The sequence below is a fragment of the Orcinus orca genome, chromosome 14 (genome assembly GCF_937001465.1).
Source record: "Orcinus orca chromosome 14, mOrcOrc1.1, whole genome shotgun sequence".
Lineage (NCBI taxonomy): Eukaryota > Metazoa > Chordata > Mammalia > Artiodactyla > Delphinidae > Orcinus > Orcinus orca.
The window spans coordinates 39,070,272-39,087,673 of NC_064572.1; the positions used below are offsets into that span (position 1 = coordinate 39,070,272).

The 17,402-nt window shown below is 45.3% G+C and overlaps 1 protein-coding gene across 9 annotated transcripts in view; it reads left to right on the forward strand.

The window, feature by feature from the left end:
• The window catches only part of NRG3 (neuregulin 3), a 1,065,062-nt gene that overhangs the window by 1,031,519 nt on the left and 16,141 nt on the right, over positions 1-17,402 (forward strand). For 6 of the 9 annotated variants that reach the window (XM_033433957.2, XM_033433959.2, XM_004273019.3 and 3 more), the window contains exon 7: positions 17,054-17,181. In XM_033433957.2, coding sequence (XP_033289848.2) covers positions 17,054-17,181 — 128 coding nt within the window. Of the gene's footprint in view, positions 1-17,053; positions 17,188-17,402 lie in introns of all 9 variants that reach the window. The other 3 variants (XM_033433955.2, XM_033433956.2, XM_033433958.2) reach the window with 1 other exon arrangement.

Below are 17,402 nucleotides of genomic sequence, written 5' to 3' on the forward strand. Positions count from 1 at the left end.
ATCATGTCATCTGCAAACAGTGACAGCTTTACTTCTTCTTTTCTGATTTGGATTCCTTTTATTTCCTTTTCTTCTCTGATTGCTGTGGCTAAAACTTCCAAAACTATGTTGAATAAGAGTGGTGAGAGTGGGCAACCTTGTCTTGTTCCTGATCTTAGTGGAAATGCTTTCAGTTTTTCACCATTGAGGATGATGTTTGCTGTGGGCTTGTCATATATGGCCTTTATTATGTTGAGGGAAGTTCCCTCTATGCCTACTTTCTGCAGGGTTTTTATCATAAATGGGTGTTGAATTTTGTCAAAAGCTTTCTCCGCATCTGTTGAGATGATCATATGGTTTTTCTCCTTCAATTTGTTAATATGGTTTATCACATTGATAGATTTGCGTATATTGAAGAATCCTTGCATTCCTGGAATAAACCCCACTTGATCATGGTGTATGATCCGTTTAATGTGCTGTTGGATTCTGTTTGCTAGTATTTTGTTGAGCATTTTTGCATCTATGTTCATCAGTGATATTGGCCTGTAGTTTTCTTTCTTTGTGACATCCTTGTCTGGTTTTGGTATCAAGGTGATGGTGGCCTCGTAGAAGGAATTTGGGAGTGTTCCTCCCTCTGCTATATTTTGGAAGAGTTTGAGAAGGATAGGTGTTAGCTCTTCTCTAAATGTTTGATAGAATTCGCCTGTGAAGCCATCTGGTCCTGGGCTTTTGTTTGTTGGAAGATTTTTAATCACAGTTTCAATTTCAGTGCTTGTGATTGGTCTGTTCATATTTTCTATTTCATCCTGATTCAGTCTTGGCAGGTTGTGCATTTCTAAGAATTTGTCCATGTCTTGCAGGTTGTCCATTTTATTGGCATAGAGTTGCTTGTAGTAATCTCTCATGATCTTTTTTATTTCTGCAGTGTCAGTTGTTACCTCTCCTTTTTCATTTCTAATTCTATTGATTTGAGTCATCTCCCTTTTTTTCTTGATGAGTCTGGCTAGTGGTTTATCTATTTTGTTTATCTTCTCAAAAAACCAGCTTTTAGTTTTATTGATCTTTGCTATTGTTTCCTTCATTTCTTTTTCATTTATTTCTGATCTGATTTTTATGATTTCTTTCCTTCTGCTAGCTTTGGGGTTTTTTGTTCTTCTTTCTCTAATTGCTTGAGGTGCAAGGTTAGGTTGTTTATTCGAGATGTTTCCTGCTTCTTAAGGTGGGCTTGTATTGCTATAAACTTCCCCCTTAGAACGGCTTTTGCTGCATCCCATATGTTTTGAGTCGTTGTGTCTCCATTGTCATTTGTTTGTAGATATTTTTTAATTTCCTCTTTGATTTCTTCAGTGTCACTTCATTATTAAGTAGTGTATTGTTTAGCCTCCATGTGTTTGTATTTTTTACAGATCTTTTCCTGTAATTGATATCTAGTCTCATGGCGTTGTGGTCAGAAAAGATACTTGATACAATTTCAATTTTCTTAAATTTACCAAGGCTTGATTTGTGACCCAAGATATGATCTATCCTGGAGAATGTTCCATGAGCACTTGAGAAAAATGTGTATTCTGTTGTTTTTGGATGGAGTGTCCTATAAATATCAATTAAGTCCATCTTGTTTAATGTATCATTTAAAGCTTGTGTTTCCTTATTTATTTTCATTTTGGATGATCTGTCCATGGGTGAAAGTGGGGTGTTTAAGTCCCCTACTATGTATGTGTTACTGTCGATTTCCCCTTTTATGGCTGTTAGTATTTGCCTTATGTATTGAGGTGCTCCTATGTTGGGTGCATAAATATTTACAATTGTTATATCTTCCTCTTGGATCAATCCCTTGATCATTATGTAGTGTCCTTCTTTGTCTCTTTTAATAGTCCTTATTTTAAAGTCTATTTTGTCTGATACGAGTATTGCTACTCCAGCTTTCTTTTGGTTTCCGTTTGCATGGAATATCTTTTTCCATCCCCTTACTTTCAGTCTGTATGTGTCTCTATGTCTGAAGTGGGTCTCTTGTAGACAGCATATATAAGGGTCTTGTTTTTGTATCCATTCAGCCAATCTGTGTCTTTTGGTGGGAGCATTTAGTCCATTTACATTTAAGGTAATTATTGATATGTATGTTCCTATTCCCATTTTCTAAATTGTTTTGGGTTCGTTATTACAGGTCTTTTCCTTCTCTTGTGTTTCTTGTCTAGAGAAGTTCCTTTAGCATTTGTTGTAAAGCTGGTTTGGTGGTGCTGAAGTCTCTCAGCTTTTGCTTGTCTGTAAAGGTTTTAATTTCTCCATCAAATCTGAATGAGATCCTTGCTGGGTAGAGTAGTCTTGGCTGCAGGTTTTTCTCCTTCAACACTTTCAGTATGTCCTGCCACTCCCTTCTGGCTTGTAGGGTTTCTGCTGAGAGATCAGCTGTTAACCTTATGGGGATTCCCTTATGTGTTATTTGTTGTTTTTCCCTTGCTGCTTTTAATATGCTTTCTTTGTATTTAATTTTTGACAGTTTGATTAATATGTGTCTTGGCGTATTTCTCCTTGGATTTATCCTGTATGGGACTCTCTGTGCTTCCTGGACTTGATTAACTATTTCCTTTCCCATATTAGGGAAGTTTTCAACTATAATCTCTTCAAATATTTTCTCCGTCCCTTTCTTTTTCTCTTCTTCTTCTGGAACCCCTATAATTCGAATGTTGGTGTGTTTAATGTTGTCCCAGAGGTCTCTGAGACTGTCCTCAGTTCTTTTCATTCTTTTTTCTTTATTATGCTCTGCAGTAGTTATTTCCACTATTTTATCTTCCAGGTCACTTATCCGTTCTTCTGCCTCAGTTATTCTGCTATTGATCCCATCTAGAGTACTTTTAATTTCATTTATTGTGTTGTTCATCGTTGCTTGTTTCATCTTTATTTCTTCTAGGTCCTTGTTAACTGTTTCTTGCATTTTGTCCATTCTATTTCCAAGATTTCGGATCATCCTTACTATCATTATTCTGAATTCTTTTTCAGGTAGACTGCCTATTTCCTCTTCATTTGTTAGGTCTGTTGGGTTTTTGCCTTGCTCCTTCATCTGCTGTGTGTTTTTCTGTCTTCTCATTTTGCTTATCTTACTGTGTTTGGGGTCTCCTTTTTGCAGACTGCAGGTTCGTAGTTCCCGCTGTTTTTGATGTCTGTCTCCAGTGGCTAAGGTTGGTTCAGTGGGTTGTGTAGGCTTCCTGGTGGAGGGGACTAGTGCCTGTGTTGTGGTGGATGAGGCTGGATCTTGTCTCTCTAGTGGGCAGGTTCACATCTGGTGGTGTGTTTTGGGGTGTCTGTGGCCTTATTATGATTTTAGGCAGCCTCTCTGCTAATGGGTGGGGTTGTGTTCCTGTTTTGCTAGTTGTTTGGCATAGGTTGTCCAGCACTGTGGCTTGCTGGTCGTTGAGTGAAGCTGGGTGCTGGTGTTAAGATGGAGGTCTCTGGGAGATTTTCGCCGTTTGATATTATGTGGAGCTGGGAGGTCTCTTGTTGACCAGTGTCCTGAAGTTGGCTCTCCTACCTCAGAGGCAGAGCCCTGACTCCTGGCTGGAGCACCAAGAGCCTTTCGTCCACACGGCTCAGAATAAAAGGGAGAAAAAGTAGAGAGAATTAGTAGAAGTATGAGGAAAGAAAGAAGGAAAGGAGGGAAGGAAGGAAGGAAGGAAGGAAGAAAGAAGCAAAGAAGGAAAGAAGGCAAGGAGGAAAGAAAGGAGGGAGGGAGGGAGGAAGGAGGGAAAGAAGGAAAAAAGACAGAAAGAAAGAAGATACAGTAAAAATAAAATAAAGTATAATAAAGTTATTGAATTAAAAAATTCTTATTTAGAAAAAAAAAAGGACGGATAGAACCTTAGGACAAATGTTGGAAGCAAAGCTATACAGACAAAATCTTACACAGAAGCATACACATACACCCTCACTAAAAGAGGTAAAGGGGAAAAAATCATAAATCTTGCTCTCAGAGACCACCTCCTCAATTTCGGATGATTCGTTGTCTAAAGGAGGGAAGGAAGAAAGGAAAGAAAGAAAGAGAGAAAGAACGAAGGTAAAGTATAATAACGTTATTAAAATTAAAATTAATTATTAAGAAAAAACTTTAAAAAAAAAACATGGATGGATAGAAGCCTAGGACAAATGGTGGAAGCAAGACTATACAGACAAGATCTCACACAGGAGCATACACATACACATTCACAAAAAGAGGAAAAGGGAGAAAAATCATAGATCTTGCTCCTAAAGTCCACTTCCTTAATTTGGGATGATTGGTTGTCTATTCAGGTATTCCACAGATGCAGGGTTATATCAAGTTGATTGTGGAGCTTTAATCCGCTGCTTCTGAGGCTGCTGGGAGAGATTTCCCTTTCCATTCTTTGTTCTCACAGCTCACCGGGGCTCAGCTTTGGATTTGGCCCTGCCTCTGCGTGTAGGTCGCTGGAGGGCGTCTGTTTTTTGCTCAGACAGGACGGGGTTAAAGGAGCTGCTGATTGGGGGCTCTGGCGCACTCAGGCCGGCGGGGAGGGAGGGGCACGGAGTGTGGGGCGGGCCTGCGGCGGCAAAGGCTGGCATGACGTTGCACCAGCCTGAGGCCCACCGTGCGTTCTCCCGGGGAAGTTGTCCCTGGACCCGGGAACCTGGCAGTGGCGGGCTGCACAGGCTCCGCGGAAGAGGGGTGTGGAGAGTGACCTGTGCTCGCACACAGGCCCCTTGGTGGCGGCAGCAGCAGCCTTAGCGTCTCCCGCCCGCCTCTGGGGTCCGCGCTTTTAGCCGCAGCTCGCGCCCGTCTCTGGAGTTCCTTTAAGCAGCGTTCTTAAACCCCTCTCCTCACGCACCAGGAAACACAGAGGGAAGAAAAAGTCTCTTGCCTCTTCCGGCAGGTCCAGACTTTTCCCCGGAATCCCTCCCGGCTAGCCGTGGTGCACTAACCCCTTTAGGCTGTGTTCACGCCACCAACCCCAGTCCTCTCTCTGCGCTCGCTCCGTCCGAAACCGAAACCGAGCCTCAGCTCGCAGCCCCGCCCGCCCCGGCGGGTGAGCAGACAAGCCTCTCCGGCTGGTGAGTGCCGGTCGGCACCGATTCTCTGTGCGGGAATCTCCCCGCTTTGCCCTCCGCACCCGTTGCTGTGCTCTCCTCCGCGGCTTCGAAGCTTCCCCCTCCGCCTCCCGCAGTCTCCGCCCGCTAAGGGGCTTCCTAGTGTGTGGAAACTTTTCCTCCTTCACAGCTCCCTCCCACTGGTGCAGGTGCCGTCCCTATTCTTTTGTCTCTGTTTTTTCTTTTTTTTTCTTTTGCCCTACCCAGGTACGTGGGGAGTTTCTTGCCTTTTGGGAGGTCTGAGGTCTTCTGCCAGCCTTCAGTAGGTGTTCTGTAGGAGTTGTTCCACGTGTAGATGTATTTCTGGTGTATCTGTGGGGAGGAAGGTGATCTCCGTGTCTTACTCTTCCGCCATCTTCAAGGTCCCCCCCTTGCTTTAATTTTTAAGTGAACTTTATTTTGTAGGACAGTTTTAGATGTACAGAAAAGTTGCAAAGTTAGTACAGAGAGTTCCCATATACGGTGTGCCCAGGTTCCCCTATTATTAACATTGTACATTGATATGGGACATTTGTTCAATTAATGAACTCATACTGATGCATTGTTATTAACTCAAATCCATGGTTTATTCAGAATTCGTTAGTTTTTACCTAATTACTTCTTCTTTTCCAAGATCCCATGCGGATACCACACCACATTTAGCTGTCATATCCTTTGGTTCCTCTTGGCTGTGATAGTTTGTCAGACTTTCCTTATTTTAATGACCTTGATAGTTTTTAGGAGTCCTGGTCAAGTATTTTGTAGGATGCTCCTCTACTGGAATTTGTTTGATGTTTTTTCTGATTAGATTGGTATTACGGGGTTTTGTAAGAAAGACAATACAGGTAAAGTGCCTTTTTCATCACATCCTATCAAAAGTGCATTCTCTCAATATGATTTATCACTGTTGATGATTCCTGTTGTCATCTGTCTGAGGTAGTAATGTCAGGCAGCTCCATTGTGGTGTTACTCTTTCTTCCCCATCCCTTTCTACAAAGTTCTCTTTAGAAGGAAGCAACCATGTGTAGTCCACACTTAAGGACTGGGGAGTTATGCTCACCCTTTGTGAAGGTAGAGTATCCACATAAGTAAGTTATTTGGAATTCTACTGCAAAGAATTTGTCTCTTCTTCAATTATTGAGTGGAATGCTCTTCCCTTAGGGGAGATCAGGCTTTGGTGAGGTCTCTTTTCACTGAAAAGTCAATAGTTATAATGCAGAACATTGTGCATGCATTTCAAAATGGTTACTTTCTCATCAGAGACATGAGACAATTTTTTTCATTCTTTTTTTGTGAGCATCTGGTGTGGTCCTGGAGGAGGTTAAACTCAAGAAAGTGTGAGAACACTCCCTAAGACTATACCCCTGAGATAATTTTTACTTTCCCTCTAGTCCACATGCAGATTCCAAAAACGTATTAAATGGCCACTTAAGTATTCCTACCAGTTTATGGTTGTGGAAGATTCTTCTGTAGGTAAGCTTGTTACTGACCAGGGTTCTTGGCCTCCCTTGCTCGCTCCCTGAGGGGGGAGGGGAAGGGGCCAGCTGGTTCTTTATATGGGGTGAGGGTAGGGGCGGGTCCAGGGGTCAGGCCAAAGGGATGGCTTAGGTGGTGTGCCCACCCCCTTGGTGGTGCTGCGTGCAGGGCGCATGCGCAGTACCCTGCTTTTGCTCCGGGCATCTCAGAAGTGGCAGTTGGGTTTTTGTATCTTGTCATTCATAATTTGCCTCAACTGCACATGTATGTAGATATTTTATTTTTATTATTTTTTTTTGTGGTACGCGGGCCTCTCACTGTTGTGGCCTCTCCCGTTGCGGAGCACAGGCTCTGGGCGTGCAGGCTCAGTGGCCATGGCTCACGGGCCCAGCCGCTCCGCGGCATGTGGGATCCTCCCAGACCGGGGCACGAATCCGCGTCCCCTGCATCGGCAGGCGGACTCTCAACCACTGCGCCACCAGGGAAGCCCCGATAAGTGAGTTTTATTGCCATTATCCCCTAGTTAGCGGGACTAGTAAGGCGACAGAGTCAATAGGAGGAACTTTTCTGTGGTGGAGTGTTTCCCTTAAACCCAGCAGGGACAAAGGAGCTGCTTCCCTGGTGGGGGTGTCTGAGCAAACAGGCAGAATGCAAGCAAGGGTACAATAGCAAGAATGGCACATAGGAGTCCAACCCGCCGCATCCTCTTATCTGTCGATGGTTCCTGTCTTTTGAATAGGTCTCTCAGATTTTCCACCGGCTCACAGGTGTACTGTTCTGTTGTACCTGCGGGGGTAAAAGCTTTAGTGTGGGCAGATGTACCCAAGTAGATATCCCTTGCAGTTTGACGGCTGGGGGGGGGGGGGGCGGGGGCGGCTAAAATTACTTTATAGGGGCCCTTCTATTTTGGCAATAGTTGGTTTTTTGGGGGACCCCTCTTTCCAGGTTTTAAGAACTTGGTCCCCGGGGTTTATTTGTGAAGGAACGGCCCCTTCCACTTAGTGGGAGCTGGCTGTGCCTTGCTGGCATAGTCCTGGATTGCCTTCTGAACGTGTTCTAGATTAATAATAATATACCTCAGGGTCTGACTCACTTCCTCATCCAGTAGAATGTCAGTAGTAAGAAAAGGCCTCCCATAGGTCATTTCAAATGGGCTGAGCCTCAGATTATAACTGGGGGCTACACGGACCCTGAGGAGTGCAATAGGAAGCAGGTGGGTCCAGGGTTCACGAGTCTCTGGCAGAGCTTTGCTAAGGTTTTCTTTAAAGTGTGGTTCATTTTCTCTACCTTCCCTGAAGACTGGGGGTGCCAAGAGGTGTGTAGCTTGTAGTCTATCCCTAGGGCCATTGTGAGTCCCTGTGTGATTCTGGCCATAAAAGAGGGCCCGTTATCGCTCTGGAGGGACTTTGGAAGTCCCAACCGAGGAATTATTTCTTGTAAAAGGGACTTACAGACTTCAGTAGCCTTTTCAGATCGAGTGGAGAAGGCTTCATCCCATCCCGTGAAAGTATCAATGAACACAAGAAGATATTTATATCCTGACAACAGGGGCATTTGGGTGAATTCTAACTGCCAGTTTTCCCCCCAGGTATGTCCCTCAGCATTGAACTGGCCTGAGTAACAAAGGGGGGATTGGATGGGCCTGTGGTTTATTACGGACACATAAGCACAGGCAAGTGTTACTTGTTTTAATGTTCTTTTAATCCCCTTCCCTGAAAAAGCCTTTTGCATCAAGTCCCACAGTGCAACCCTCCCATAGTGGGTGGCATCATGTAAGCTCTTAGTGAGTTTCCATTGTTGGGCCTCAGGGATTAGAACCTTATTCTCCTTTTTATACCAGCCTGTGCTTCCTTTCTCATAGCCCCATTTCTCAGCATTTTCTTGTTCCTGTGGGGAATACTGGGGAAGGCTAGGGAGTTCGGGGGTGGGGGGCAATCACTAGGGCCATAACTTGCTCAGGCTCTTGCAGTAGAGCTGCCTGTTTTGCAATGCAGTCAGCTTTGCTTGGCTCACGAAAGGTCCATCCCTCTGATGGCCCCTACAGTGGATCACTGCCACCTGGGTCGGGAGCTGCACTGCTTCTAAGGAGCCAGAATTAAATCTTTATGAGAGAGTTTCTAGCGGTTAACATTCCTCTTTCTTTCCAAATGGCAGCCTGAGCACGCAGGACATGGAACCTGTATGTCCAGGGTGGCAGGGCCTTGGCTTCTGTGACTTCACCGAGACTGGCTATGGCATACTCTGCCTTTCGGGTTCCCATTTCTATAAAACTGCTCCCATCAGTAAACCATTCAACCTCAGGGCTGTCAAGAGGCTCATCTAGAAGATCAGACCTGCTGGAGTAAGTCTGTTCTATGGTCTCTATACACGAACACACTAAGTCTCCACTCTCAACCGCTGGGTGCAGAGTTGCCGGGTTCAGGGTTTGACACACCTTTAAAGGTAATGTCGGGGGTGTCCATTAGGAGGGCCTGATATCTTGTTAACCTTCCTCCAGTCAACCAATGATGTCCTGTGACTTCCAGCACAAACTGTACCTAGTGAGGGGTTAATACATCTAGGTGTTGTCTCAGGGTGAGCTTGGAAGCCTCATTGACCAACAGGGCTGTGACAGCTACTGCCCGCAGGCAGCTTGGCCATCACAGGGCCACTGAATCCAGTTGTTTTGAAAAGTAAGCCATTGGTCTCTGATCCAGTCCCAGCTTTTGGGTCAGGACTCCTAGTGCTATGCCTGACCTCTTATGAATGTATAGGGTAAAGGGCTGGTGCTCTACTCAATGCAGTCTTTAGATTCTCAGAGGCCTGCTGGTGGTCCCTATTCCATTGAAGGGGCTCCCTTTCTTCTCACTTTAGAACCTCCTGTAGGGGTTTTGCTATAAGGCCATAATTTGGAACTCAGATATGACAGAAACCAGCCATCCTGAGAAAGCCTCCAAGCTGCCTCTTTGTGGTTGGAGATGGTAGTGCACTAATTACTGTTTTTCCATCTATGGCCAGGGCTCTTTCCCCTGGCGTCAAAACAAATCCTAAATACTAAACCTGTTGCTGTGAGATCAGAGCCTTGGTTGGAGACACTTTATATCCCCTTTTTGCCAGAAAATTTAGGACCCTAGCAGTATATTGATCTGAATCTTGTTTGGTCTCACTACTTATCAATAAATCATCAACATATTGTAGCAGAGTTCCCTTCTCAAGGCTCAGTTCCCTCAGTTCCCTTGCTAACACATTTCCAAAAAGATGGGGGCTGTCCCTAAAACCCTGCGGAAGCACTGTCCAGGTATATTGGGTAGCCTCCAGGGTGTCAGGGTCCCTCCATTCAAAGGCAAAAAGGTATTGAGAGTCTGGACGTAGGAGAATACAGAAAAATGCATCTTTGAGGTCCAAAACAGAGAAATGCTGAGCATTTCCCAATACTTGGGCGAGGAGGGTGTATGGGTTTGGCACCATTGGGTGAATAGGGATCACTGCCTCATTCACTGCTCGCAAGTCTTGCACAAACTGACGCTCCCTGTTAGGCTTCTGAACAGGGAGGATCAGGGTGTTGCAAGGGGATCAGCAGGGCCTAATGTGTCCGTGTTTTAGGAATTTGGTGAGCGGTGATTGGATCCCCATCAGGGCTTCAGGCTTTAAAAGATATTGTCTCTTTCAGGGTCCTTTCCCTAGGCCTTAATCATATTTTCATTGGGAAAACATGTTTTGCCCTTCTTGGAATCAAGGTATCCCAAACTGCAGGATCTACTTGTTCTCTAATTTCTTGGGGGGAGGTCTTGGGGAATCTTTTGATGACCAGCACATGGGTCATCTGGGGCTACTAATAGATGCACATTCTTTATTTGAATTTTCTACCTCATTGGACTACGAATATACTAGCTCCTAATTTATTTAGCAAACCTCTTCAAGGAAGGGGTCAGGGCATTGTGGCGTATACAGAGAGGAGTGATGATAACGGACCCGACTCTGCAGGCAAGGGGAGACGTAAATCGCCTTACCTTCGGCTGTCCATCAACTCCCGTCACGGTACAGTCACGGTTGGGGAGGGGGCCGGCCTAGTCACAACAGAGGAGGTGGCTCCAGTGTCTACAGGGAATTCAGTTCTCCTACCCGCCACGTCAAGGGTGACCTGAGGCTCTGCTGGAGTGATGAGGATGGAACGAATAGGATCTGGAGCCAGGCAGGCACTCGCCCCATCAGACGGTGCGTGGGAATCTCTCATCCGAGAGATTCACAAGGAACTGGGGTTGGGGCTGCCCCTCTGGCGTGCCACAGGAGGGCGCTCAGGACATTCCCCCTTCCAGTGCCCCTCCTTCCAACAAAAGGCACACTGGTTTGTGCCCAGGCGGCTTCTTGGTGGTCTGTCCAGCCTTTGCAGCCTTTTAGGGTCCCCTCGAGCTGGTGGGTGGATCAGAGCGGCCAAAAACTTCGTTTTCTTTATCAGCCTCTTATCCTTATTGGCCTTTTCTGTTAAGTCTTGATTGCTATAGACCTTGAAGGCCTCCTCTACCAAGGTTGACCATGGGGTTTGCGGCCCAGCCTCAAGCTTTTGTTACTTTCTCCTGATATCAGGAGAGGCCTGGGTGATAAAATGTGTGGCCAACAGTGTCCACCCTTCTGCAGACTCAGGGTCTAAATTGGTGTACTTCCTGAATGGCTCTGTCACCTGCCTCAGGAAGACTGCCAGGTTTTCATCTTTTTTCCTGTGTAACCTCTGGGATCTTATCATTTACAGGCTTCACCATATACCTTTCATTCCTTCTGATAGATGAGTAATATAATGTCTCATCCTAGCCTGGCCTACACGATCTTCATTGTACCAGTGTGGGTCACGTTCTGGGATTGCGTCCCCCCCGGCCTGATAAATTTGGCGGTGTGGATAGGTGACCAGTAGGCCATCTGTGTGCTCCCTGGCCTTTCTCGGTATACGCTCCTTTTCATCTGGGGTGCAACTGGGCCAGAATAACCATGATGTCCTGCCAGGTAAGAGAGAATGTTAACCCCAGCCTGATGAATTTGTCAGGGTCAGATTGTCAGGGTTCTCTGAGAACCTGCCAAACCTCTCCTTACAGATTCCTAAGTCCCCCATCGAGAAGGGGACATGCACTCTAGTAATCCCTCCATTCCCATTAGCTACTTCCCAGAGTGGGTAAAGGCCTTGTGGGGCAAAAGTGGTGGCTAACTTTGAACCTCATCAGAGCCCCATTGGAGGAAACGCGAGGGGCTCTGATTTTTGAGTTTCTGACTTGACAGGGAAAGGTGGGGGTCTGGGAGTTGAAGAAGATGGTGAAGGGGAAGAAGAAAGGGGGGCCTGAGAAGGAGGCTTAGTACCCCGATGGCTAGTCAGCAGTTGAAAGAAGGGGTCTGTGAGAACGCCTGGCTCTGAATCTTTTGGGGGAAACACAGGAAGAGAGGAATCCCTCAGTCTGGAGCCTACACGTATGGGCCTACACATATGGGACCGCTCCCCATTTTTAAGACTGCTTGCAAAATAGGTCCAGTTGTAAAATGGTGTTAAATTTAAGGGATCTATTCCGTGGCCACTTCTCCTGGTCACCCAAGGTATACGGGAACCGGGCCGTGTTGCAAAAGAAAATCAGCTTAGTTCTTTACTGTCTCCAATTGTTAAGACTGCAACCCAGAGGAGAATCTCTGGGGATTCCCTGGGCATCTCCCATGCTTACATATAAATCTGGAAGCTAACAACTAGAGATCCTGGGGGCCGGATGGAGTCGAGGTCTAGTGTAACGACAAAGGGGGGTCACAGAATTCCCTCCCCAGAGTGAGTGAGTGACACAGACACAAGGAGTCTCCAGGATGAAGGGGATGGGAGTATAGGTAATGAGGACCAAGGGAGAGGACAGGAGAGGAGGGACAGAAAAGACTGAAAAAAAAGAGACAGGAAGAGATGGCCTTTTCAGCTTGCCCCCCGAGGGTGTCTATTCAGGCACCAGCCTGTGCACTTCCAGAAAGGGCCAGTGAAGGAGGGAGCACCCTGTCCACTGCCCACCAGGTGATCAAGCCCCGAAACCAGCCAGTTGTACATCGTCTGCGGGTCGCCAGCCCACAGGCGGGACTCTCACCCACACATACACCGGTATATAGAAATCTGCCGCTTCAGCCTGTTCCCAATGAGACTCCTCTTGGCAGAGGAAAAGAAAGGTGAGAATATTGGGAGGATCGGACGTCCAGCCACTACATGATAGGAGGATTGAACCTCTGTCACTCTCATGTATCTCCCATCAGGGAAGGCCCACTGGACCAAGGTCTGCTTGGTGTGAGGCGAGCCTCTCCCACCTCTGCTTGTGACCTGTCAAGGTGAGCTGTTGCCGGCCAGAGGGAGCAGGTCTCACAGGCTGAGAACAGTGATGCTGTAGCTGCCCGACGTCCACTGTCTCGGGAGGATGAGACAGAGAAGTAGGAGAGGACAAAGAAGTAGAGAGATTTCAGGAGAGGGAAGGGGAAAGTGTTGAGGGAAAAAGGGCAAAGGGGAGGGGGAAAGCGTCGCCTGAATGAGGGTACTGAGGCCCTCAGGGGCCAGGAAGGCAGACTTACCAAACGTGGTGACGCTGAAACAAGAGGTTCAGGTGGCCGCCTGTCACCCACTGGGAAGCTGCATTCGGTGGTCGGTGGTCCCGGAGGTGCCCAGATCCCCACCCGGGAATGGAAGAATGTCCCGGCAGAGTCACAACAAAGTATGTTACTGACCAGCATTCTTGGCCTCCTTAATAGAAATTGATAAGAGGCCAGATGAGAAATTCAGGCAAGGCTTTACTGGGACTCAGTGCTGCAGCAGGAGGGAGTGAGAACAAGTAACAGTTTCCCTTGCTCGCTCCCTGAGCTGGGGCGAGCTGGTTCCTTGTATGGAGTGAAGGTAGGGGTGGGTCCAGGGGTCGGCTTAGGTGGTCTGCCCACCCCCTTGGTGATGCTGTGTGCAGGGCGCATGTGCAGTACCCTGCTTTTGCTCCGGGCATCTCAGAAGGGACAGTTGGGTTTTTGGTGTTTTGTATCTTGTCGTTCATAATTTGCCCCAATGAGCATGCACGAGGTTATTGTTAGTCCCGAATAGATTCGTTGTATTCTGTTGCTGGAGGAGGCGTTTGTCCAGGTGCAGGCACCGCAGCAAAGGCTCCCAGGTCCCAGGCTGTCTCAAGGTGATCCTGGCTGATTCTCTGTATTCACTTGTCTTTCCAGGTTTTAGAGGGGTGGTTTGCCCTGCAACCACAATTTGGATGTAAGAATAGCCATTGATTTTGTTTGTTCAGCTTTTCTCTTATTTTAAGGACAGGAATGACGATTTCTAAGCTCTTTATTTGTCAGATCTGAAAACTGGAATCTATGTCTAAATTCATTTGAACCAATATGTATGGGATATTAGTTTGAAGGATTGCCAAATTATTAGGGTTTTTTGTGTTCCCACTTGTCTCAACTAACCTTGGATTGGGGTACCAGCAATTTAAACCTGCATCTCAGATTAAATGTAGCCACTGAAATGAAAAGGATTCTCAAAAAGGCTATGAGAGAAAAATCCAAAATAATAAATTTTGGAGACAAATTTGTGTTAATGGACCACAATAATACCAGTGAAAGCAACTGCATAGTATAATAATAATCTAAGCATTTGAAAGAAAAGAGTTAGAACATTATATCTATTATGAATGCCATGAATAAGCAGAACAAGTAAGAGGTTGATTCTATTCAAGACTTTTATCCCAGATTTTGAACAAGGCCCTCTAGCTCTCATGATCAAAAGTCTCATTCAAAGCAGAGGCTCTGAACCAACGGCCCCAAAGTTGAACTAGGCTTTTTGTTTTGGGTTTTTTGCGGTACGCGGGCCTCTCATTGCTGTGGCCTCTCCCGTTGCGGAGCACAGGCTCCGGACGCGCAGGCTTAGCGGCCATGGCTCACGGGCCCAGCCGCTCCGCGGCATGTGGGATCTTCCCGGAACAGGGCACAAACCCGTGTCCCCTGCATCGGCAGGCGGACTCTCAACCACTGCGCCACCAGGGAAGCCCTGAACTAGGCTTTTTGACATACATTGTTTTTGAAAAAGGAATGGGCTGCTGACTTAATGATTTGGCAATTTCTCTAGAAAATGTGGATGTGCTAGAAACACTGGCCGATGTCACCCACTGATAGCCCTCTGCAGAAGTAGCACAGAAGTTACCCCCTCCAGTTTGCTACAGATGTCTCCAGATAATCTCGCCTGTGTCTATAGCTGAGGCTTCCAACCATCTGAGTTTGTCTTCTCAAGCAATTTATCAACAGTTTGGAGAAAAAAAAAAAAAATTCTAGTAGATCTTTTATAGAACCTGGAAGTCTAGAAATAGAAATTCAGGATGTTGTTTACATTTCAATAACATGTTGATTCAATTCACTTTTTCCATGGATGATTTATGATAAACAGTCAACAAAGAAGTACATGTGAAGGTATTTCCATCATTTTTTGGATCTTTGTAACTTGGGGCTGTTGAAAACAACCACCTTTTCCAAATTATCTCCATGTCTTCTTTTTTGTTCCATGTCAACTCACTCCATTTTGCAAGAAGCCTAAATAGCTTCTGTTAAGTCCATTTTGTAGAATTCATATTCTGATTCAAGATGTGGTCATTACTAACACTATGTGGCTTGTTTTGGAAGTACTTAAAAAGAAAACAATTTAGAGATTTTGAACTTAAAGTTACATAACCTTGACAATTTTCCTAGTCTCCATAGCCCATACCCACCAATATACTTTTTCCCAAGGATAACAACTAGTTAATAGTTTACTTTTGTTTCCCATCTGCATCCCGTGTGGTTGCGTGCACACACACACACACACGCACACAAACACATGCACAAACATTTACGTATATGTACATACAAAATCTATACATATATATACACACACACACAAAGCTAAATATGTTTGTATATACACACATACATACACTTATATATACATCTGTTTACTGCATTTTCCTTCTTTGCACATGTGGATTCATATTATGCATACTTTTCATACTTTGATTTTATTCAATGGCTGTATAATATTCATTGGTGGCCATTTCTGTTGTTTCCAGTTGCTTCTCTTTTGTGTTTGCTTTCTCTTTTGTTATTAAAAATTGTACCACTGGGCTTCCCTGGTGGCGCAGTGGTTGAGAGTCTGCCTGCCGATGCAGGGGACATGGGTTCGTGCCCTGGTCCGGGAAGATCCCACATGCCGCGGAGCGGCTAGGCCCGTGAGCCATGGCCGCTGGGCCTGCGCGTCCAGAGCCTGTGCTCCGCAAAGGGAGAGGCCACAACAGTGAGAGGCCCGCGTACCGCCAAAAAAAAAAAAAAAAAAAAAAAAAATTGTACCACTGACATACTTTGCTGATTATATCATTTCCAACTTTTACAATTAATGATGGAAATCCCTAGAAGTAGTAGTCTACATCAAAGAGTACCAGTACTCTGCATCAGAGTACCTATATTTAATATTTTGCAACACATTGCCAATGTGTACCCCCAACAAATTAGCACCAACTCTATTTTCCTTGAATCTTTGCCTTTACTAAGTACTCCTGAAATTTAACGTTCTCTATGCTGATTTTCATCTCTACAATGAGTTCAGGTATATACTTTTTTGTATGTATTCTGCATATCTTTGTTTTTCTGTGAAATTCTTGTTTGTATATTACATGTGAATATCTGGATTTCAAAATCTAATTTGGTTATTAGCCTTCAAAAAATGTCATTTCTCAGCATAGTTTTCATTGGAGTTTCTAGAAAAGAAACTTGATAATCCTTGTTGCTTGTTCAAGTGCCAAGTGTCCAGGGAGTGTTAAACTTGACAACTGCTGCCTGATTGAGATGCCATGTGATATTTCTTTAGGAGCAAAGTTTTTCTCAATATGCCATAGCTATAGGGTTTTCTTTAGGCCCCTGCCTTGTGATATCTCAGGGTCAAAGGTGAAACCAAGGGTTAATAACTGTAAAGAGTAAACTGTTCACACCCTTCTTATTAGACATGGTAATTACCTGGTATCAGGCTGAAAGAGAGAAACAGTGGAGAGTAGTGGGCAGATAATCTAAATCAAAGCCTTCCATAAATCTGAGACTTGTGAAGTTCAATCAATGAGCATTTATTGAATCCCTATTGTTAGTAGTCCATCTACTAATTAATTTTTTTTGTAAAATGTGCATTGAATTAAAAATTCCTTGTATTAACTTATATAATATTGTATATCAACTATACTCCAATAAAAAAAATGTGTGATTTTGGCTCTCAGGCATAGTGTGCCATGGGTAAAGACTGAAACGAAAAGATAGACTTGTGAAGAACCCTGTTGAATGGACCTTATCTAATCACAAAGAGTTCTGGGGGCAAGAGGGGAGAGCATATTCAGTGTGTGAGAGATGGGATGAAAATGGTGTTTTTGTCATTCTCCTGATCAGGTGCCCAGTGGAAAAGTTACTGGTAAGTTCCAGTAACTTTTTGATACCCAGCTGTAGTGTCAGAGGCCCTGCTCTCATAACTTCTCCTCCAGCTCAACTCTGTGCATGTGATTTCCCACAGTATTCAAAGGCGGAAAGGCATCCCGTGACTGCATTGGAGAAAATGATGGAGTCAAGTTTTGCCGGCCCCCAGTCATTCCCAGAGGTCCCTTCTCCCAACAGAGGAAGCCAATCTGTCAAACACCACAGGTACAGGTAGCTAATCATGGTGGGAATGGGTGCGTTGACACAATGTATAACACTGGACAACACATGCCGAGGAATGACAACATTATTCAGGAGAGATGATCGTTCTTGCTTCTCCTGTAGTTCCCCATGCAGTGGATGCTCAAGCAGCTCCTGGCAGGCAAAGCAAAGATACCAGCAGGCAGCAGTGCCCCTAGAGGAAGCCTAAAGGTACTATTTATTAA